At 57.1% G+C, this 20,533-nt stretch overlaps 2 protein-coding genes across 2 annotated transcripts; both read left to right on the forward strand.

Annotated features, from left to right (window-relative positions):
- The first annotated feature begins 34 nt into the window (after window positions 1–34).
- SLC52A2 (solute carrier family 52 member 2) lies at window positions 35–8,711 on the forward strand. Its single transcript, XM_034420028.3, has 6 exons — window positions 35–199; window positions 1,234–1,319; window positions 3,337–3,478; window positions 4,112–4,976; window positions 6,416–6,539; window positions 7,288–8,711. Exons 3-6 carry the CDS (start codon window positions 3,346–3,348, stop codon window positions 7,498–7,500), a joined length of 1,335 nt encoding a protein of 444 aa, XP_034275919.2. The 5' UTR covers window positions 35–199; window positions 1,234–1,319; window positions 3,337–3,345; the 3' UTR covers window positions 7,501–8,711.
- A 6,006-nt stretch (window positions 8,712–14,717) lies between these two features.
- Window positions 14,718–20,206, forward strand: LOC117666947 (riboflavin transporter 2-like). The gene is made up of 4 exons (XM_034420031.3): window positions 14,718–15,075; window positions 15,238–16,321; window positions 17,306–17,429; window positions 18,184–20,206. The coding sequence occupies exons 2-4, from the start codon at window positions 15,378–15,380 to the stop codon at window positions 18,394–18,396; spliced, it is 1,281 nt and encodes a 426-aa protein (XP_034275922.2). The 5' UTR covers window positions 14,718–15,075; window positions 15,238–15,377; the 3' UTR covers window positions 18,397–20,206.
- The last annotated feature ends 327 nt before the right edge of the window (window positions 20,207–20,533 follow it).

A 20,533-nucleotide genomic window follows, 5' to 3' on the forward strand; every position in this document is an offset into this window, starting at 1 on the left:
GGGGGAGGCCGGGAAGGGCGGGGCCCCGAGCTCCAGCGGTAGACTGCGCCCAACGCTGCAGGCTCGAGGGGGGGGCGCGCAGGGGCGGGGCGCCCGGGGAGGAGGAGGCGGAGGAGGGGCGAGGGAGGAGCCGCATAAAGGGCGATGCTGAGCCCCGTGCCCGGTCTCCGGCCCCCCGCTTGGCTCCCGGGCTGGGCAGGTAAGCGGGCAGGGGGACATTCCGGGGCCCCCCGGGGAAAGGGGGAGGGCCGGAGGGGTCCGGGGAGAGGAGGAGGAGGGAGGGGGGCTTCCTCCCATAATGGCGGCGGTGGGCGGGGGTCTCTTCGGAGAGTGCTGGCCTGGGGGGGAGGGGGGCAGGAAACGTAGCTTGGATAGCCGCCCCCTCCCCTCCCCTCCCCTCCCTTCCCCGGGCGTCGCGGGAGAGCCTGGCGGGGCGATCCCTGTGGAATTTGGCCCGGGGATCCGAGGCGAGAGAGCGGGAAGGGCGGGATGGACGGATGGCAGGGGGTCTGCGTGGCGGAGCTGGGCGGCCGGCGAAAGGAAGGGAAGCAGCCAGCGAGGCTGCGGCGGAGGAGGGAAGCCCAGGACCGGCTCAGCCTCCAGACGCCTCCGCGCGGGGCGACCGTGGGGCCCCGGTCCCTGACTCCTCGGGGGGAAGATGGGGAGGGGGAGAACGCGGCCCCTTCCGGAGCTCAGCTGACGCCCGGGGCCGCCCGGCACAGCCCGGCTCCGCAGGCTGCGGGATGATCTTCAGGCTCGGGACGGGAGCTAAGCAGGGCCCGCCCTGGTTTGCCCTTGGAAGAGCAGCCGCCAGTCCCAAGGCTCGGTGGGCGTGGAAGTGGCTCCCGAATGGTTGCTGAGACAGTTTCGTGGAGGGATCCGGGAGAGTTAACTCTTTTGGAAAAACCACCGATCAGCACTTTTTCAGACCCTGAGCTGACCCTCCCACCACCCAGAAGGAGCAGTGAGGAGGTCAGGGGGCCTGGGTTGGCTGCCCTGACCTCTGAAGGTTTTTCCAAACTCCCTAAAGATAGGAGTTGCGTGGAAGGGATGCAGGCTGTGGGTTTAGCCCTTGGTGCCCAGGCGGCATGAGCCGTGGGAGGCATCGCTCTGATCTCCTTAGGAGACTAAGCAGAAGACCAGCCTGGCACGAGGCTTCGGGGGGGGGGGCAGGGGGGAGGCTGCAGGATGTCTTTGGCAGAAAATATCACCTGGCATTTTCCTTCTCCAAAGCTGTCTTGGCATGCCCATGCCCAGTTCCTGCCCTGGAATTCCAACCGACTGACTGACTTCAGAAAGAGGATTGGCCTCCAGGCCGGGTAAGAGGGGTCCCTCCCTCCCTCCTCCCCTCTCCCCCCCCTTATGTCTCTGCTCCTGCCTGGCCCCAGGGCTCCCAGAGCCTCTCTACCTCCGTGTCTCCCCTCCCCCATCAGAGGCCCCTCCTTGCCTCTCTCTCCACAGGCTCTCTGAGTCACGCCAGGCCTTCCTCCTCCTCCTCCTCCTCCTCCTCCTCTGGAGCTCTTACTCAGAGCCAGGACAGCTGGAGGGCTGCTCACCCTCCTGCCCCAGTTCACCCACGAGGCCCCACTGCCTTCCGTGTCTGCCCCTTTAGAAAAGGGGGTGCAGGTTCAACAAACGGCGGCTGCCTCGGAAGTAGCCAAACTGCTCCCGATGAAAGAAATGGAAGAGTCCTCAGTTCAGCCCAAGTGATGACTCTGCTCATTTGTGAGGAGTCCTTAGTGCCGTGTTTCACCGAAAATAAGACCTCGCCTGGTTTTTTAAGCATGCGCCTAATACAAGCCCTTCCCCAAAAAGAAGCCCTAGTGAAGGAGGGGGCGAGCACGCACAGACCGACGGAGTGCAGCGGCAACTGCTGCCTGACAAGTTGATTCCCTGTCCAGGCAGAGGCGGGGGAGGGGGCCACACAATCTGGACGCACCACGCAGGCTGCCGGAAAGCCAAGAGTCGTTGGGCCGGAGCAGCAGGTGGTCGCAGGAGGCTTGGCTTCGCACAGTGGCACCAGCAGAAGGTGGAGGCAAGGTGCGTGGGGGAAGGCAGGCAATCCGGACGGGCTGCGCAGGCCACAGGAAAGGTGAGAGTTGGGCCGGAGGCTCATTTTCGCATCTTGGCTTGTCTCCGGCCCACACGACACTTTGGGATCGCGTGCCTCTGCCTCCATTTGGTGCCGGTGTCGCTGCACGAAGAGAAGCCTCCCACGGCCGGCCGGCTGCTCCAACCAACCAACTCTCAGCTTTCCTGCAGCCCGTGCAACGCATCCGGATCACCTGCCTCTGCTGTTTGGACAGGGAATCAACTCACCTGCACTGTGTGGGCTGCACATCCCCACAGTGCATTGACCGAGGGACCAGCAGGCTGCAGCTGCTGCCAGATACCGTTGGTCCCCACATGCCTACCGCCTCTTTTGCACACACCCGGGGGGGCGCAAGGGCACCCAGCTGGGCTGATCGCCCTGAAATCGTGTTTCCCCAAAAATAAGCCCTAATGCTAAAATAATAGTAAAATTATTAATAATAAAATAAGCCTAGTGCCTAAAACATAAGACCGGGTCTTATTTTGGGGGGGAAGACAGCACTCTCAGAGTTTGGTGGTTTTCTGGCAGACATGCAGGTAACCTCATCCGTGCTAGAAGGTAGCGGGGCTTGCACCTTCTAGCACTGATGATGCTACCTAGTTGGGTAATGAAACGTCTGCCAGAAAGCCACCAAACTCGGAGAGCACAAAGGACCCCCCATTTCCACCCTGTGTCAGACCTGGAAGCCAATTTCCCCCAGAAGGATTTGTGGGAGGCCTGAAGCCTGCAGGCACAAAGGTAGAAATACGACTTAACATATTCTCCTTTATCTGCCCATTTGCGCATGGAGGAAAGAGCCGTTTTTTGTCCCTTAATATCTCCTGGTGCCACATGATAGAGCCCTAATTCCAGTCTCCAAGCTGAGCCTTGTGGGGAGGGGCTTCAGCAGCGCCCTCCGCATCTCCCCCCACAACATGGGGCTGTTCTCTGAGGAGGACTTGCAGGGGCTGCCTAACACCGCGCTCTCCAAACGTGGTAGCTGTAAGACTTGTGGACTTTAACTCCCAGAATTCCCCAGCCAGGCATGGCTGCCTGGGGAATTCTGGGAGCTGAAGTCCACAAATCTTTTAAGTCGCCACTGTTGGAGACCCCTGGCCTCAGGAAAGCAACTTCTGGTCCTGCCCCACAGACTTTGAGTTGAAGACAGTGGGGTCAATGGGTTTGTGGGGGGGGGCGTTCACTGGCCCTGCGTGCTCGGCAGCTGGAGATCAAGTGTGGTGTTTGGGGGCTTTCTCCCTCCGTAGGCCCTCAAGATGTCGTCGACCTCCCTGGGCAGCCCGGCCATCCTTCCCCACGTGCTGGTGGCCCTCTTTGGGATGGGCTCCTGGGTCTCCGTCAACTCCCTGTGGGTGGAGCTGCCGGTGGTGGTGAAGAGGCTGCCGGAAAGTGAGTGAGGGGCTCCCAGGGGGAAGAGCCTGTTTGCCTGGCAGGGGGCACTGGGGGGAGGGGTGAAGCTGCCTGGCTGCCATCCAGAGAAGCGGGGGGGAGGGGTCTGCCAGGGAAGGGATGTAGCCGCATGGCTTTCAAGGGGTGGGGGCGGGGGGGAGGAGAGGCTTTGCTGGGGGGAACTGGGAGGCCTATTTAGGAGACGACAATGAAGAATGGAATGGAATGGAATGTAGACTATAGACAAATATAGAAAGAGTACAGAACAAACAACTGGAAGGGATCTTGGAGGTCTTCTAGTCCAACCCAACTACTCAAAGAGTAGTCCCTATACGAGGAGTGTCCAACCTTGGCAACTTTTTTTTTTTTAAATTTGATATATATGCCGCCCTTCTCCGGAGACTCAGGGCGGCTTACAATGGGTTAAGCAATAGCCTTCATACTCTTGTATATTTTATACAAAGTCAGTTTATTGCCCCCACAATCTGGGTCTTTTAAGACTTACGCACTTCAACTCCCAGAATCCCCCAGCCAGCAGAACTGGGGCACCCGGCTTCCAGACGGGCAGAGCCACCCTCGGTGAGAAACTGCCAGGCACCTGGGTTGGCACCGTTGCCCCTTCTTTTTCTGCAGGCTGGAACCTGCCCGCCTACCTCTCCGTCCTCATCGCCCTGGGGAACATCGGCCCGGTGAGCGTGGCCCTGATCCACCGCTTCGCCCCCAAGAGACTGAAGGAGCAGTGGCTGATCCATGGCATCCAGGCCTTGGCCACGGCCACGGCGCTTCTCCTCGCCCTCTTGTGGGACCGCACCGCCGTGGTGGCCGGGGAGCTTCGCAGCGTGGCGTTCTTGGTCCTGGCCTTCCTGCTTGCCCTGGCCTGCTGCACCTCCAACGTCTCCTTCCTGCCCTTCATGTACCAGTTCCCCCCGCTCTTCATCCGGACCTTCTTCATCGGCCAGGGGCTGAGCGCCCTCCTGCCCTGCATGCTGGCTCTGGGGCAGGGCGTGGGGCAGCTGGAGTGCCTCAACGACACCCGGGGGAACGCCTCACAGCCACGCTACCTGCAGGAGAACTTCTCCGCCAGCACCTACTTCTGGCTGCTGGTGGCCCTGCTGGTGGTCTCTGCGCTGGCCTTCCTGGCCCTGGTCCTCTGGCACAGCCGCCGGGACACCCCGGAAGAGAGGGCCCCTCCCGAGGAGAGGACGGACACGGAGGAGGCCTTCCCATTGCGTGACGACAGCGACACGGCCTTGCATGGCGGCACCGCCGAGGGCCCCCCCGACAGGGACTCGGCCTCTCCGCTGACCTTCTGGACAGGCAGGAACATCTACCTGCTGGGCCTCCTGGGAGTCTCCAACGCCCTGACCAACGGGGTGCTGCCCTCGGTGCAGACCTACTCCTGCCTGCCCTACGGCAACACCGCCTACCATCTCTCGGTGGTCTTCGGCAATATCGCCAACCCCGTCGCCTGCTTCGTTGCCATGTTCCTCCTGTGTCGGTAAGTGCTTGAAGGGCCGCAGGGTTGGGGAGGGGGCTTCCTGGCTCAGCCCCTGTGAGGCATTGGTGGTGGGTACAGGTGGGTCCGGTGGGAACCTGAGAGCCGGGTGTGGTGGGGGATACAGGGAGTCCTTGACTTACGCCCACAGTTGAGTCCAGAATTTCTGTTGCTAAGTGAGACAGTTGTCAAGTGAATTTTGCCCCATTTTATGATCTCTCTGGCCAGAGTTGTTAAGCGAAGCTGGCTTCCTCACTGACTTTGTCAGAAGGCCACAGAAGGGGATGCTGCCACCATCCTAGATGTGAGTCCATTGCCAGGCCTCCGAATTTTGATCCTGTGGAGATGCTGAAAGGGTCGTAAGGGTGGAAAGAGATCCTAAGTCCACTTTTTTCAGTGCCGTTGTAACTGCAAATGGCCACTAAACAAATGGTTGTAAGTCGAGGACTACCTGTAGCGATGTCCACCTACCTGCCCTGCCATCTCTGGGCTGACAGGAGGATCCCTCCCGGGTTTCTCAGCCCTGCCGAGTTTAAGATGCATGGACTTCAATTCCCAGAATCCTCCTCTTTCTCCGGCATTTCCACCTGAGTCTGGGGAAGCTCAGGTGTTCATGCCCACCCGGGAAACTTGACTGCGGTCAGTGAGTTTTCCTGGGTGCAGCTGCTCCTCCTTGAACCTTATGGAGCCATTTTAGGGAGTTCTCCACTCTGCCCTTGATCCAGAGGGCTTCTCGGGGGTCTTCCTGGAGGGGGGGGCTACCCCGTCCCGTTTGCCCCTCTCTTTCACGCAAAGGTCACTTCCTGGACCAGAATCTGATTCCTCTCACATGACCGATGCGGTGGTTCCCTGGTCAAATGACCCAAGCGCCGGCCTCTGGAGACCCGTCTTTTTAATACTCGTATTTTACCGTGTTTTTAATGTAGGTGAAAGGTTAACATATATGTCAAGTCCGTGTATGATATTGCCACCTGCTAAATAAGTGGATCAATTGCTTCCCTGGCCCTCAGGCCGGTTTTGGAGCCGCCTTGCACCTCTGGAGGATGTTGAGCGCAGAGGCAGTTCCTCCAACAGACACACAAAACCACACACACACCGATTAGGATGGGGGGGGGCTTGGACTCCCAGCAGACCCAAAGGGATGGGCTTCAGTTGTTGGGTGTTTTGTGCAAAGCTGTCTAGGATTGTGCTGGACGCAAGCAGGGACGGGGGTTGGGGGGGCTTCAGCCAAGGCCTCCAGCACTTGGGGGTCTCTTGGGGGAGGAAGCAGCAAGGTGAGGACAAGGCAGTGGGAGGGGGGGGGTTCCCTTGTCAAACTCCCTTGGCCATTGCCTCTTGGTCTCCCTGGGAGGATCAGCCCACAGCTTTTTTTGGGGGGGGGAGAGTGTGCCTGGGCAAGGTGCAGACCCCTCCCCAACCATCCTTCTCTCTCCCTCTTCCAGGTCATCCCTGGTGCTAAGCACCATCTCGGCTGCCGGATGTGTCTTTGGGGGCTACCTGATGGTGCTGGCGGCCCTCAGCCCCTGCCCCCCACTGCAGGGCAGCCACGTGGGGGTCGCTCTTGTGGTGAGTGGGGTGCATGAAGGATGGGGGGGAACAGCTATGTGGTCTTCCTCCTGGCCCCCCCAGGCCTTTCCCCTCCAAGGCCTCCTTTTCCAGCGAGGGGGGAGCCATTTGGGCAAAGTGGCATCCAAAGCAGGGCCCCTTCCCACCCCCAGCCCCCCCTTCGGCCCTGAAGCTGCCGCAGAACCAGCTGGCCTCCCTTGCAGAGACGTCGTGAAGACGAAGGCAGCCCTAAAGCTCCTGGGTTCATGCCATTCCGGAGGATCCTCCTTCCTGTGTTATGCCAACAACAACCCTGTAAGGGAGGCTGGGCCATGCTCCCCAAGAGCCTCTGGTGCTGAAGGGAGACTCGTTCCTGGCTCTCCCCGGGAATCAAGAGACCCCCCCCTCTCCTCCAGAAATGACCCCCAACAGCCCCCCCCATCCCTTTACTGACGGCAGAAAAAGACCCACAAAATCTGCCCCAGTCTTTGTTTGTTTGTGTTTTCTTTTACATTTATCTTTTATTTTTTAATTACTTTCTATTTCTTGTGGTGAGATTTAATGGGTAAATAGTAACATTCCCTCGTTCATTCATTCCTGTTGAATGATAGTCGTGGGTTTCTCTCACTGCCTTGAGGACGGAGCCTCCGCTGGAGGTGGGCTCCAAGCTTCCGCCGCTCTCTCTGCCTGTGAAAGTCCGTCCGTCAGAGGAGGGACAGGGGCTTGTCTGGAGCGTGTTTAAAGTCGGCCCTCTCTTCCCTCCACCCAGGTGCTGGCCTGGACCTTCTTCTCCGGCCTCTTCGCCTACGTGAAAGTGGCCATCAGCAGCCTGCTGCACGAGGCTGGCCACGCGGCCCTGCTCTGGTGCGGGGCCGTCATCCAGGCGGGCTCCCTGCTGGGGGCTTTGGTCATGTTCCCCCCCACCAGCGTCTACCGGCTCTTCAAGAGCGGACAGGACTGCGTGGACAACTGCAGGGCGTGACTGGGGCCAGACGGAGACCCCAGCGGTGGCCTCTGCACCCCGCAGCTCTGCCTCCGAGGACGGTTGGCTCCGGCGCTGGGCGGAGGGGCCCCTCGGCATCCCTCTCGGAACGTGTGCCCCCTTTCTGGATGGAGCATCGCAGGTGATCCAGAGCTTCTCCGGGTTTCTGGGCCCTTCCGCGGCTCTTGCACTGAGCTACCTCATGCTAAGCTGGGTCCCTTCCTGGCTGCCCCAGGAGTTCCCAGCACCATCAGGATTGGTGCCTTCCAGGGGTCTGCTCCCTCTCCACCCCCTCCCCCCACCCCAAAGCTTGGCAGCAGCGAGGGAGGCCTTCCCAGGAAAGCAGATTTGCCCAGGGAGGGACCATCCGCTGCCCCAAACTCTTGGGGAGGCTGCCAGCCCCCCAAGGGAGAAGAGGAGCCTTGGGGGTCCTGCTCAGCACTTGGGTGACGTTTGCCTGTTGCCGATGCTGGGAAAGGTTGGTGCTTCTGGGTGGAGCATAGGTGATCCTCGAGTTACGACCGTCATGGAGCCTCCCCACCATCTTGTAACACGTGACGGTTGGAAAGAGGGTCGGTCCCTGACCCACCCAGTCATCACTTGTTTTGTGGCCGTTGTTAAGCGAATCATTGTAGGCATTAAGCCAGCCAATGGTTTTACTGGAAACCATCATAAATCTGAGTCAGTTACCAAGGGTCTAAATTTGGATCACGTGACCAAAGGGAGACTGCAGTGCCCTTGTAACTTCAGGTGGTCACTAAGTCCAGGACTCCCTGTAAAAGAGCCCCCTTGCCAAGCACCTAGGCTGCACTCACTGACCGCCAGGATCCTTGCCCTCGGACTTTCGAATCTGGGTTATAAGCCCCCCGCAAGTAGGTTTGTTGGAACTTCACTTAGTGACCGTTCATGAGTTGAGGACTAGGTAGTGCCTGTGAGCGAGAGAGTTTCACAGACTCCACCCCCCCCTCCCCCAGCATCCCATGTGTATCGCAAGGCCAGGTTGGTCTTTGCTTCCTCATCTCTCCCCCCCCCACCCCCCCAAGACTTCTGGATCCAGGGAGTGGTTGGGGCTGCCCCAGAGCTCCCTTTGGAGCCTTTGCCTTTTAAAAAATGATTTTCCTACGTATTTGTTTCCTCTACGTATATTTTTGTACCTTTTTAAATCTTGTTTGTATATATATTGGGAACAGAATTAAACTTTATAATTAAAACCAAAGAGTGTTTTGGAGAGGGCAACTGTGCCCCCGTCCTTTGCCAGTAGGGGGAGGTGGGGAAACTGGCCTCCTCGGCTACCTGAGTGGTCCTGTTTCTGGAAGTCCACTGCCCCCTCTCCCCCCCCCAACACACACACACACAGATCCCAGAAGCCCTGGAGGAGCTCAGCTGAGCCCAGAACCCCCAGTTTGCCTTCTCTCAGGGGCTGCCCCAAAGAAGAGGGGCTCCACCGATTCTCCAAGCACCTGAGGGCAGGAGAAGAAGCAACGGATGGAAACTTCACCAAGGAGAGAAGCAACCTGGAACTAAGGAGAAATTTCCTGACAATGAGAACAATTAACCAGTGGAACAGCTTGCCACCAGAAATTGTGGGTGCTCCATCACTGGAGGTTTTTAAGAAGAGATTGGACAGCCATTTGCCTGAAATGATACAAGATCTCCTGCTTGAGCAGGGGGCTGGACTAGAAGACCTCCAAGGTCCCTTCCAGATTTGATTTCTATTCTGTTCCGTTCCTTTCCTGCTGCAGGATTCGGCCTCCCTTCTTGGCTTTTGGCCCCCTTTGGCACTGTCAACTGGCCTGTCCTCACTCCCACTGAGCCGGCCCTCCATGGCTTCGGCAGCAGCCTTTGGGTGGGGAGAAAACGGCTTCTGCCCTTGACTTCATTATTGCCTAGAAATCCATTGGCCCCTCCCTCCCACCCTCCCTCGCTCCTCTCCTCTCCTTGCTTGGTTCTGCTCCAGTTGGTTGCTGCAAATCTGCTTCCCTTTTACAAGAGTTGAGCCCATTTCCTGAATACCATGATGGTGCAATTCCCTCGTTCTCTCCTTGGGCCCCCTTCTGCCAGAGACCCTCCGCTCGCAGCCACTTGGGTAGGGCCTGAGGGGGCTTTGCCAAAGTGCAGCCTCTTGTCTTCTACGCCGGCCTGCCTGCCTGCCTGCCTGCTGTGGGTTGTGGCATGAGGAGGGGGAGCTGCCCCCTCGCGTTGCAGGGGCCCCTCAGCCTCCAATGGAGGATGCCAGCCCTGCCCCTTCCCTGGGTGATCTGGTCTCTGGAGCCAGGGCTGTGCTGCCAGCTCAGCTGGACCCACAGCAGAGGGAGAAGGGGGGGGGCTCTTGCTGCCCTGCGAGGATGGATCAGGAAAAGGATCTAGTGTGATCTGCATTTTTTTTTTCTCTTTTTTTTGTGATGATTGGAATTGAAATTGAATACAGAAATTGAAATGAAACATGCCCAACTCCTTTGCCGTTCTTAGAGGGCCTGGTTGCAGATCTTCTCAGCAAAGTCCTCCTCTGGTCTGGGCCTGTTCCACTTTTTCTCCACTCCTTGGTCGTTTGTGCAGCGGAAGAAATAGATGCAGCACCCAAAATGTGGCCTCATTGGCACGTTCCCTCCAGTCAGTCGGCCACAAGGCTTCCCTTTCTGCAGTTCACAACCGCTTTGGCCTTTTCAGCTGCTGCATCAGGCTGCGCGCTCAGGTTTTGCTGGTGTCTGCTGGGTCTCTTGGGCTACCACCACTTGATCCTTCCGGTCCTGTGCTAAGGCCTGCAATCCCCCCCCCCCGCCCCCCAAGATGTATGAAGGGAGCCTTATCACAGCCAAGCATCGTCCTGTGGGATCTGACGGGATCGTGGGCCCATTTGGGCTTGTGGGTTTCTTTTCTTCTATCTACGGTACAATCCGATCCCCTCGGCGTGGCGTCCTCTTCAAATCTTGCCTGTGCAGCCATCCTTCAGTTGGTTGCTGAAGATGGTGAGCAGAACTGAACAGAGAACGGAGTCCTGGGGGACCCCACTGGCTCTTCCCTTCACGACGAGGCAGAACCATTTCCAGGCAGACTTTTCAGGCGTTTGGCCAACCAATTGGGGACTGGAGGCTAAAACATAGGAAGAAACGGTTGCTGGAACTGGGAATGTCTAGTCTGATGAAAGGAAGGACCGGGGTGACATGATAGCATCTTCTAATATCTGAGGGGCTTCTCCAAAGAAGAGGGGGGGGGTCAAACTATTCTCCAAAGCACCTGAGGGGGGCAGGACAAGAAGCGATGGATGGAAACTGAACAAGGGGAGAAGCAACTTAGAACTAAGGAGGAATTTCCTGACAGAACAATTAACCACTGGAACTCCTTGCCTCCAGAAGTTGTGAATGCTCCAACACTGGAAGTTTTTAAGAAGAGATTAGATAACCGTTTGTCTGAAGTGGTGTGGGGTTTCCTGCCTGGGCAGGGGGTTGGACTAGAAGACCTCTAAGGTCCCTTCCAACTCTTCTATTCTATTCTATTCTATTCTATTCTATTCTATTCTATTCTATTCTATTCTATTCTATTCCAAATCTCCCAGGCTGAAGTACCACCCGGTGCCCCTCCCCCGCCCACCTCATCCAGCAGGGCAGGGCAAGAGGTCTTGGCCAAGTGAGCTCAAGTCCAGCCCACCCCCTCAGGGGAGAGAAGTGCCCTTGATGGACCCAGGCTGGCTCCTCCGCTGCCGGATGCCCCCTCCTAGGGTGCCTTCCCAGGACACGGGTTCCTGGACTGCCCCTTCCCCTTTTTGACCATTGAGGGATGTTTTTGTGCCCCTTAGAGGTTCTCCAGCAGGAGGTTTCAGAGACTCGGTTCAGCAGCCCTGAGAGCCCCTTGGCCGGCTCTGCACAGCTGGGACCGGGGCTTCATTTGGGGGGCAAGGGGAGTCCCCAGCTGCACCCGCCTCCTGTCTCCTTGCAAGCAGCCTCTCCTGAGAGAACGCAGCTCCCCCCCCAAGAGAGCCAGGGAGTCCTCGACTTACGACAGTTCATTTAGTGACCATTCACAGTTACAATGGATCCGAAAAAAGTGAGCTATGACCATATTTTCACAGTTACCTCTGTAGCATCTCCTGATCATGTGATCAAAATTCAGATGCTTGGCAACTGACTCGTACGGACGACTGTTGCTCTATCTCAAGGTCACATGATCCCCTTTTGACAAGCAATTGGGGAAGCCGGATTCACTTAGCGACCGGGTTACTCACTTATTAATTGCAGTGATTCACTTAACAATTGTGGCAAGAAAGGTCGTAAAATGGGGCAAAACTCAACAACTGTCTTACTTAACAACAGGAATTTTGGCCTCAATTGTGGTTGTAAGTTGAGGACTAGCTGCATGAAAAGGAAATAAGGTTGACTTCCTTGCTCATGACAGGAAACACAAAATAATATGGCTTTAAAACCGGAGACGGAAGTGGTGGCCGAGTGTTGGGGTCCAAGCAGAGCCCTCATCCGGGCCTTCCCAGCCTCCAGGACTGGCCCAAGCTCTTCCTCAGCCTCCTCGCTGTCCGACTCCACTGCCAGCTCCGCAGGCTGCTGTTTGACTACAACCCTTTGGGGCTCAGCCTGCTGAGGTTCCACTGCCAAGCCTTGCCCAGAGGAAAAGGCCAGGGCTGTCCACGAGCACCACGCCTTCTGGGCAAGGCCTGGGTGGCGTCTGCGGAGCCAGGGAAGCAGATCTCCGGATAGGAAGAGAAGGCAGCCGGTTCCTCCTGAGGGCAGCCACTGAGGCGAGTCGGAGGCTCCCTCCGTCTGGTAAGAGGCAGCCTGGGGAGGGCTGGGGGCTGCCGAAGGTGCGGGTGCCCTTTCTCCCTGTTCCCCAGCGGGAGCAGCCCCTGTGGCAGCAGTGAGGGCGCCTGCCTGGCACGTGGCCATGTTTCATGCCCCAATGTCTCTGCCAAGCTTCTGACCAGGCTGGTTTCCTTGCTGCCTTGGCCCTCCTGGGCAAGCGGCTCCTGCTGCCCCTTTGGGGGTTGAGGGGGAGTTTGAGGAAGGTGACCCTTTGCTTCCTCTGAGGAACAAGCAGGAGGGGTTTGCATCTCTCAGGATTTACATATGGGAGCCCATGTAGCCCACATAAAGGGTTCCCCTGCCCAGTCGTGCCCCACTCTGGGCGCGGTGCTCATCCCCATGTCTCGGTTGTCCAAAGACTCCTCCCTGGTCATGTGGTCGGCAGGACTATACACCGAGGCACACGGAACGCTGTCACTTTCCCACCAAAGTGGTACCTATTTATCTACTCGCTTTGGCATGCTTTCGAACTCTTAGATGGGCAGGAACTGTGGCAAGGATGGCGGCTCAGCCCTTTGCATGGTACTCGGGTCTTGAACCCAGGCTGGCAGCTCCGTGGGCCATGGCATTCCCCCCTCCCCCGCCCATAGCACACTTATAGCATCCCTTGTTTTGGGCTTTGGCCGGTGCTCCCCACCTGTCCGTCTTCCCGGGTAAAGCAGGCAGGAAACGCAAGCAGAGGAATTGATTCCACTTCACCCTAAGGCTCCATGGACAGAGTCCTGCAAGTCGGAAAGAACAAACTTCCTTGTCCCGTTAGGACGGGTCCTTCCTGAGTTCCTTCCTCTGACCACGAAGCGACGGGGGGCTCCTGCCCCTCTTCTCTGGTGGCTTCCTGGACAGCCTCCCTTCCCCTCCTCCAAGGCCATCCACCCTCCCCAATACACTGCCCCTCCCTGGCCCAGAAAGAAGTGCCCGGGGGGGGGGCTGCAATGGCCCGTCCAACCGGCTCCTCACCAGAGCAACGAACGAGGGCCTGGTGGGAGATCTCCAAGGGGAGCAGGGTAGATCTCAGCTCAACGCAGCAAATGGGCTCCCTGCTGGCCTTGCTTTGCACAGGGAAGCTGCGTGGTGGGTGCCCCTCGTGCCCTGGCTGGCTATGAGGGGGGGGAGGCAGACCAATGGCACAGCCACAAGGGATCAGGTTTTCAAAGGGTCAAGTTGGAGCCAGCCCTGGGCTCTGACAATATTTGGGTGGCTCACTGGACCCTGGCCAAGAATTGGTGGCCTGGCCTGAAGGAGACAGGGAGAAGCTCTCTGGGCCAAACCTCCTCGCCCTGCTTGAGAGGAGGAGGAGGAAAACTGGAACTGCCACTATTAACGTTGACAGAAGCCATGCTTTGAAAGCCAACAGACCGTTCAAATCTGGTGAGAGGATGCAGACAACCTGCGAAGTTCCTGGGGCTGCTTGCAGTGCTTGTGGCTTTCAGGAAATCAGAGCAAGGCAATCCGAAGAATCCTGCTTGTGGGTTCCGTGAATGGGGACCCCTCCCCTCCCCCTCCCCCTCCCCCTCCCCCTCCCCCCCTCTGCCTTCATAAACCCTGGAAGGATGGAAGGAAGCCATGGTTCTTGGCTGCTGCCTCCAGTGGTTTTCCCCTCCCTCCCTCCAGAATGAGAGACCTGGCACAGAGCAGGGGAAAAGACGGTGAGCTAAATACAAATTGATTTATTAAATATATATGATTGCTTCCCGTCTATTCGATGGATGGAATTTGCTCACAGGGCTGTGGAAGTGGCCCTAAACTGTCCTACAAACATGTAAAGGGGAACAGACAAATTTAAGAGGAGAAGAAGAGAAAGAAGAGGGACAACCTAGTACTAAGGAGGGATTTCCTGACAGTGAGAACAATTCATCAGTGGAACAGCTTGCCACCAGAAGTTCCGTGGGTGCTCCAACACTGGAAGCTTTTAAGAAGAGATTGGACAGCCCTTTGTCTGAAATGGTATAGAGGGTCTCCCACCATGGACAGAGGATTGGGCTAGAAGACCTCCAAGGCCCCTCCCAAGCCTGTTAGTCTCTTATCTAACTTCCATGGCACAGAATCTCTCTCTCTCTCTGTGCAATCTATTTTGGTCGGGCTGGGAAGGGGCCTCATGTGCAACACGGCCTCTCTTGATGCTTCAGGGCACAACTGCTTCCCTCGTGCTGCTTAGCTGCTGTTTGGAAAGCCTTTTCATGCATCCTCCTCAGGCAGCTGACTAGCAGAGGGAGGATGGGGGGGCTCTTCTCCGTCAGCCTGCTCTTCAACAGGAGGGGCCACAAGGAGAGAAACCGTAGTCGGAGAGCTGCTGGTTGACCCAAGCAGAGCAGAGCAGAGCTTTGCAAGCAAAAGATGTGTGGACTTCAACTCCCAGAATTCCCCAGCCAGCGTGACAAACGTTGCCTTAGACCAGGGGTGGCCAGCCTTGGCCCCTTCAAGGCGGCTGTCGGGGGAATTCTGGAGTTGAAGTCGGTGCGTCTTGAAGAGCCCAAGGTTGGACACCTCCACCTCAGATGTCTCACTCAGCTCCCCCCCCCCCTTGTCCACGCTGACTGGGGAAGCCTGTGCAGAGTGGCTAGCAGGGAAGGTGCCTTCGTACCCAGGCCAGAGGTGGCACAGGGGGAAAGCCCCGTGGACAGGAGGGGGCACGGCTGAGCTGGGCTGGCAGGGCCGGAGGTGGCTCTTCCCTCCTTCAGGGCAAGCCATTCCTGTCCTTGATCAGCGCAGCCATTTCGGCTGCAGAGAGATGGAGCTACAACACGGGAAACCTTCCACTTACGTCCATTCGGTTAGTGACTATTCAAATTGTGGTATGAAGTGGAGGATTGCCTGCATTTTAACGGACGCAGCTCAGTGATCTGTTTCCCTGATTTCCATGGGGCTGAACTGTGTTTTGTTTATTAAACGTCCCCCCGTTTCCTCCCTCCTACTCTTCCTTTATTTCCTGCAGTGAAATAAAATCCGGGCGCATCAGAGCCTCTGAAGGAGGAGGGAGGCGACACCCCTTGGCACCCCGCAGTCTTGGCACAACTGGATTCAGGCATCGCATATTAGGAGCTACATCGATCTGAGCACAGCCCGCTCAGGAGGATGGGCTTCTTAGTCCACCTGCTGGTCTGCCTGCTGGGCACCGGCTCCTGGGTGGCCATCAACGGCGTGTGGGTGGAGCTGCCGCTGCTTGTGCCCCGCGTGCCTGAGGGCTGGCTCCTGCCCACCTACCTGACCATCATCATCCAGCTGGCCAACCTGGGGCCCCTGGCCTTCACCCTGGCGCACCGCTTCCTCCGGGGCCGGGCAGACGAGGTGGGCGTCATCTACGGGCTGCTGGCCCTGGGCTGCCTGGCCTGCCTCCTGCTGGCCTTCTTCTGGCAGGAGACGCGGCCGCTGGGCGCCTCCCAGTACAGCCTGGCGCTGCTGGTGCTGCTCTTCTTCCTGGCCCTGGTGGACTGCACCTCCTCCGTCACCTTCCTGCCCTACATGCGCCGGCTGCCACCTCAGCACCTCACCAGCTACTTCGTGGGGGAGGGGCTGAGCGGGCTCTTCCCGGGGCTGGTGGCGCTGGGGCAGGGGGTCAGCATGGCTCGCTGCGTCAATGCCAGCCTGGCGGGCAATGGCACCACAGAGGTGCTGGCCGAGTACCAGGAGGCCCGTTTCTCCGTCCGGACCTTCTTCCTCTTGCTGAGTGCCATGATGGCCTTCAGCCTGGCAGCCTTCCTCGTCCTCAACCACCTGCCTGGGCTGGCAAAGGGGTACCGTGTCCAGCAAGGGAGCCCGGATGGCGCAGCAGCCACCGTGACGGGACATCGCGCGCTCAGGGCCATCGACTCCCGCTGCGGCCCGGTCTCCTCCCGTGCTCAGAAGGCCTGCGTCTTTGGGCTGATGGCCTGGGCCAACGCACTGACCAACGGCCTCCTCCCTCCGCTGCAGTCCTACTCCTGCCTGCCCTACGGCCGCCTCGCCTACCACCTGTCAGCCACCTTGGGCAGCCTGGCCAACCCGTTGGCCTGTTTCCTCGGGATGTTCCTGGTCAGCAGGTGAGCGGAGCCATGCTAGGGAGGCCCCAGCCCCAGTCCCAGGGTGGGAACTGGCCACACAGGGGCAGCCCAGCAGGCCCCTGAGAACCAGTGGGGAGAGATTTCAATCGGGGGCTCTTTGGCGGATGATCTCCCGGCAACAGTGAAGACAGAGGGCTGCCCCAAAACTCCCATTTCATTGGCCGCCTACATAGCTGCGCTGGGCACCCCTTACCCAAAGCGCTTGTCTCCCAGCTGGGGGGCAGGAATGACGCCGGGGAGGGGGCTTAGAAGGACGTCCTCCCTTACCAAACCTAACCTGACTCTCAAGACCCTCCTTCAGGTAGACCCAGACCCTTGGTGCCCAGATGCCAACGCTGCACCTTCAAGGCAGCTGTGCAACTCCCCTGAGGTTGGGTGGGCAGCCCACCTTTGTGGCCAGAGAATCTGCCGGTGGGGGGGGGGATGTTCTGGTTTGAGGAAAGGAGCACCTAATAAAGCAGCTTCCCATTTTGAGTGGCGTCCTGCCCAGCCTCCTCCCAGACCCTGAAAAAGGAGAGCCCATCCAGGGCCCCAGGTCAATGGGACCCTCCCCACGTGGGCTTGTTTTCTCCTGGAAGAGGAAGGTGGGTCTCAGCAGAGCAGGCTTCAGGTGGGCAGCAGTGCAGAGGGGAGGGTGAAGTTGGTGGAAGACCCCCTCCTCCCAGGGAATCTGGCTCATGGGAAATGTAGGTCTGAATAATGATGCTCTCCTTTCATTTTGCACTGGTGGGAGGTGGCAGCACAGGAGGACACACACACACACACACACACACACACAGACAGACAGACAGAGGCTTTTCTGTCCTGAAGAGACAGGCCCCACATCCCAAGAGCCCTCCAAGCACAGGGGTTTCTGAACTGGGGGCAGGAGTTGGGTTTCCCAGGCTGCACCAGGCAGGCAGGTCGGTGTGGGAGTCACCCGCTGCCTCCTTTCCCACCTGTGTCCCCCCCCCCCCGTTTCAGGTCTCTGAGGCTGCTGGCTCTCCTCTCCTTGGCTGGATCCCTCCTGGCCTGTTACATCATCAGCACGGCATCTCTCAGCCCCTGCCCGCCCCTGCTCCATTCGCCCCTCGGCATTCTCCTCATCGTAAGTCCCCGCCCCACCCCACTCCCCAAGGCTGCAGGGGGGTCGGCTGGGGAAGGGTCTGCGTGCCTGAGCCAAGCCTGCCCAGCTGGTCACTATCCCTGCCCTGGCCCACTTGACGGGGCCCCTTCAGCTGCAGTGGGGCCTCTTGGCTTTGGTGTATTGTGTGAACGCAGCCTCCGTGGCTCGTGCGGGTGACGGGGTTGAGCTCAGCTAGTTGCGGCTTATTCAGAAAAGCTGTTTGGTTCAAGTCAGAGGTCTAGAATGGCAGAGCCTGCGGCTGGGCAGCTTCCACTTCGACACACAATGCCGCATCTCACAACGACAACAGAGGAGGACAGTGGCACCTTCAATTGGGTTTAGTCTATTTTGGGACCAGCTGCCCAGGAGTGAGGAGTCCACCCACACAGAGCAATTGGAGGAACAGGAGGGGGAGCCTACAACTGAGGCGGGGAGGCTGTGCCTGAAGTGCTTGTGGGGGGGGATCAAGGTGGGGGCCTATCCCAGCCTTCAGAAGGCTGCCCAAAGGGGCAGGGAATGCCTACAACTGTGCACGAGGCAGTCACGGTTGCCCAGAGTGGGGGACGCCTGAAGGGTCAAGCTGGCCACGCACAGCCATCCTCCCTTGGGCAGCCCCAGCATCCCTCTGAGCATGGGAGGTGGGGAGTGAGGCCCCCTTGTGGCCCTCTGGGGTGGGGCAGGCTGTGGTACCAGGGAGACGCCCAAGGCTTGACTGCTTCCCTCCCTTTTTGTTCAGGTCCTCTGTTGGGTCCTCTTCATCGGCCTCTTCTCTTACGTCAAGCTGATGATTGGCAAGATTCTGCGCGATGAGGGACGCAGCTCCCTGGTCTGGTGTGGGGCTGTGGTCCAGCTGGGCTCCATGGTGGGGGCTCTCATTATATTCCCCCTGGTCAGCATCTATGGCTTCTTCCACTCGGGAGACCCCTGCAACTCCAGCTGCCCCAGCTAATGGCACCCCGGAGGGGCCCACCACCACTGGGATTGTTGGCACTGGCCCTGCCACAAAAGCTGCCAAGAGGCCCCTCCCCCCCAGTCCTAGTCAGAATAGAGCTGGAAGGGACCTTGGAGGTCTTCTAGTCCAACCCCTACTCAAGCAGGAGACCCTGAACCATTTCAGACAAGTAGCTGTCCAGTCTCTTCTTGAAAACCCCCAGTGATGAAGTACCTACAACTTCTAGTGGCAAGCTGTTCCACTGGTTAATGGTCCTCACTGTTAGGAAGTTTCTCCTTAATTCCAGGTTGCTTCTCTCTTTTATTCATTTCCACCCATTGCTTCTTGTCCTGCCCTTAGGTGCTTTGGAGAATAACTTGCCTCCCTCTTCTTTGGGGCAGCCCCTGAGATATTGGAAGACTGCTATCATGTCCCCCCTGGTCCTTCTTTTCTCTAGACTGGCCAGTGGCCGTACCCAAATCCTGCAACCGTTCTTCATAGGTTTGTCTTTAAACATCCTAGTTGCTCTTCACTGCACTTTTTCCAAAGTCTCAACATTTCTTTTTTTTGTAATGTGGTGACCAAAACTGGACGCAGGATTCCAGGTGGAGCCTTATTAAGGCTTTATAAAGCGGTACTAAGACTTCACGTGATTTTGATTCCATGCTGTCTCCCCCCCCAGCCCGGGAGATTGTGCTTCAGGTCAGCCTTGGCGGGAGGTGGTCTGGCAACAGCGGGGTCTCCTCTTTATTGCTGTCCCTTTTCTATATCCAGCTGATCCCCTCTGTGGCATTTAAGCTCCATTTTCTTTTGCCACAAGTTATATAAGGTTGGCAGGTCTTTTTTAAGGTGTCCAGCTGTTCTCTGCTTTCTTTCACAAGAGCAAAGTGGGGGGTGTTCCTTTTCCAGAGCAGCAGAATTGCATCAATTTTACAATTCCATCTTTGCGGGTGGGGGCAGAGTCAGCAGTCAGAATGAGCAGAATCTTCATTGATGAGTCTGGGGGCTACAAGCCAGGCTGGGAAAGTCAAACACACACACACACACACACACAGCTTCTCTGCTGTTGCTACCAAGGATTCCCCCCCCCCCATCTGTTCACTGTCCAACACTCAGTATCCAGGGCAAATTTCACCCTGATTCAGTTCAGGCAGACTTCCAAATTTGCAGAGCAGACTCGGGGTTCCAAGTCCCACCCAGAAGAAAACTCCCCAATCCCCTCCCACCCAGGGAGTGCTACTGCCAGCCCTGCCCCATTTGCTTTCCAAAGGGGGTCAGGCAAGCTTTTTTTTTTTTAATTTTTTTAATTTTTAAACAAAACATAAAAAATCCATCTTCCATAACAATTGCAAACAGTGTGTCGGTCGGTTACAAATTCCTTGTGCTTCGTCCCCATATTCATATTTTACTAATTGTCTAATTTCTCATATCATCAACCTAATATATATCTTTGTATCATTATCCTCATTTGTTATTTATCTAACAATGGCATCATCATTCCAGAAAAAATTATCTTCACATATTATAACATTCATTTTAGATTTCATATTTCATTTCCATGTTTTAGTATCTAGCCATTGATAAAATAAGTCCCATATCTTGTAATATTGTTTATCTTCTTGTTCTCTAATTTCAAATGTCAATTTATTCATTTCAGCACATTCCATAATTTTCTTAATAACATTATCTTGTATTGGTATTTTCTCATTTTTCCAGTTTTTAGCAAACACAATTCTAACCGCTGTCAATACATTCACAATCAAATATCTCAATTCTCTATTGTATGTTTCTGGCACAATTCCTCATAAAAAAAATCTCTGGTTTAAAATCTATGTGTTTTTTTGTCATTTTTTCCAACCATGTGTGGATTTTAGTCCAGTATCTTTTAGCTTCTACACATGTCCACCACATATGGTAATATGAGCCCAGTGTCTGATGACATTTCCAACACTTTTCTTATTTGTTCTTGAACATTCTGGCTACTCTCGTCGGGGGTAGATGCCACCTGTAAAACATCTTATACAAATTCTCCTTGAGCAAGTCCTTGGAGGTAGACCCAAGGACCTCGTGCTGCAGTGCTGCTCAGGGCCACCAGAGGGCAGTAGGGCCCGTCAAAGAACCAAGAGCCGGTTCAGCCTTGGGGGGGGGGGCGGGG

The sequence above is a fragment of the Pantherophis guttatus genome, chromosome 3 (genome assembly GCF_059756535.1).
Source record: "Pantherophis guttatus breed Tessera chromosome 3, ASM5975653v1, whole genome shotgun sequence".
NCBI lineage: Eukaryota > Metazoa > Chordata > Lepidosauria > Squamata > Colubridae > Pantherophis > Pantherophis guttatus.

Coding starts and splice junctions, on each gene's coding strand:
- SLC52A2 (XM_034420028.3), top strand. CDS start 3,346: ATGTCGTCGACCTCCCTGGGCAGCCCGGCCATCCTTCCCCACGTGCTG. Junction 4,977..6,415: donor GCCATGTTCCTCCTGTGTCG/GTAAGTGCTTGA, acceptor TCCCTCTTCCAG/GTCATCCCTGGTGCTAAGCA. Junction 6,540..7,287: donor ACGTGGGGGTCGCTCTTGTG/GTGAGTGGGGTG, acceptor CCCTCCACCCAG/GTGCTGGCCTGGACCTTCTT.
- LOC117666947 (XM_034420031.3), top strand. CDS start 15,378: ATGGGCTTCTTAGTCCACCTGCTGGTCTGCCTGCTGGGCACCGGCTCC. Junction 16,322..17,305: donor GGGATGTTCCTGGTCAGCAG/GTGAGCGGAGCC, acceptor CCCCCGTTTCAG/GTCTCTGAGGCTGCTGGCTC. Junction 17,430..18,183: donor CCCTCGGCATTCTCCTCATC/GTAAGTCCCCGC, acceptor CTTTTTGTTCAG/GTCCTCTGTTGGGTCCTCTT.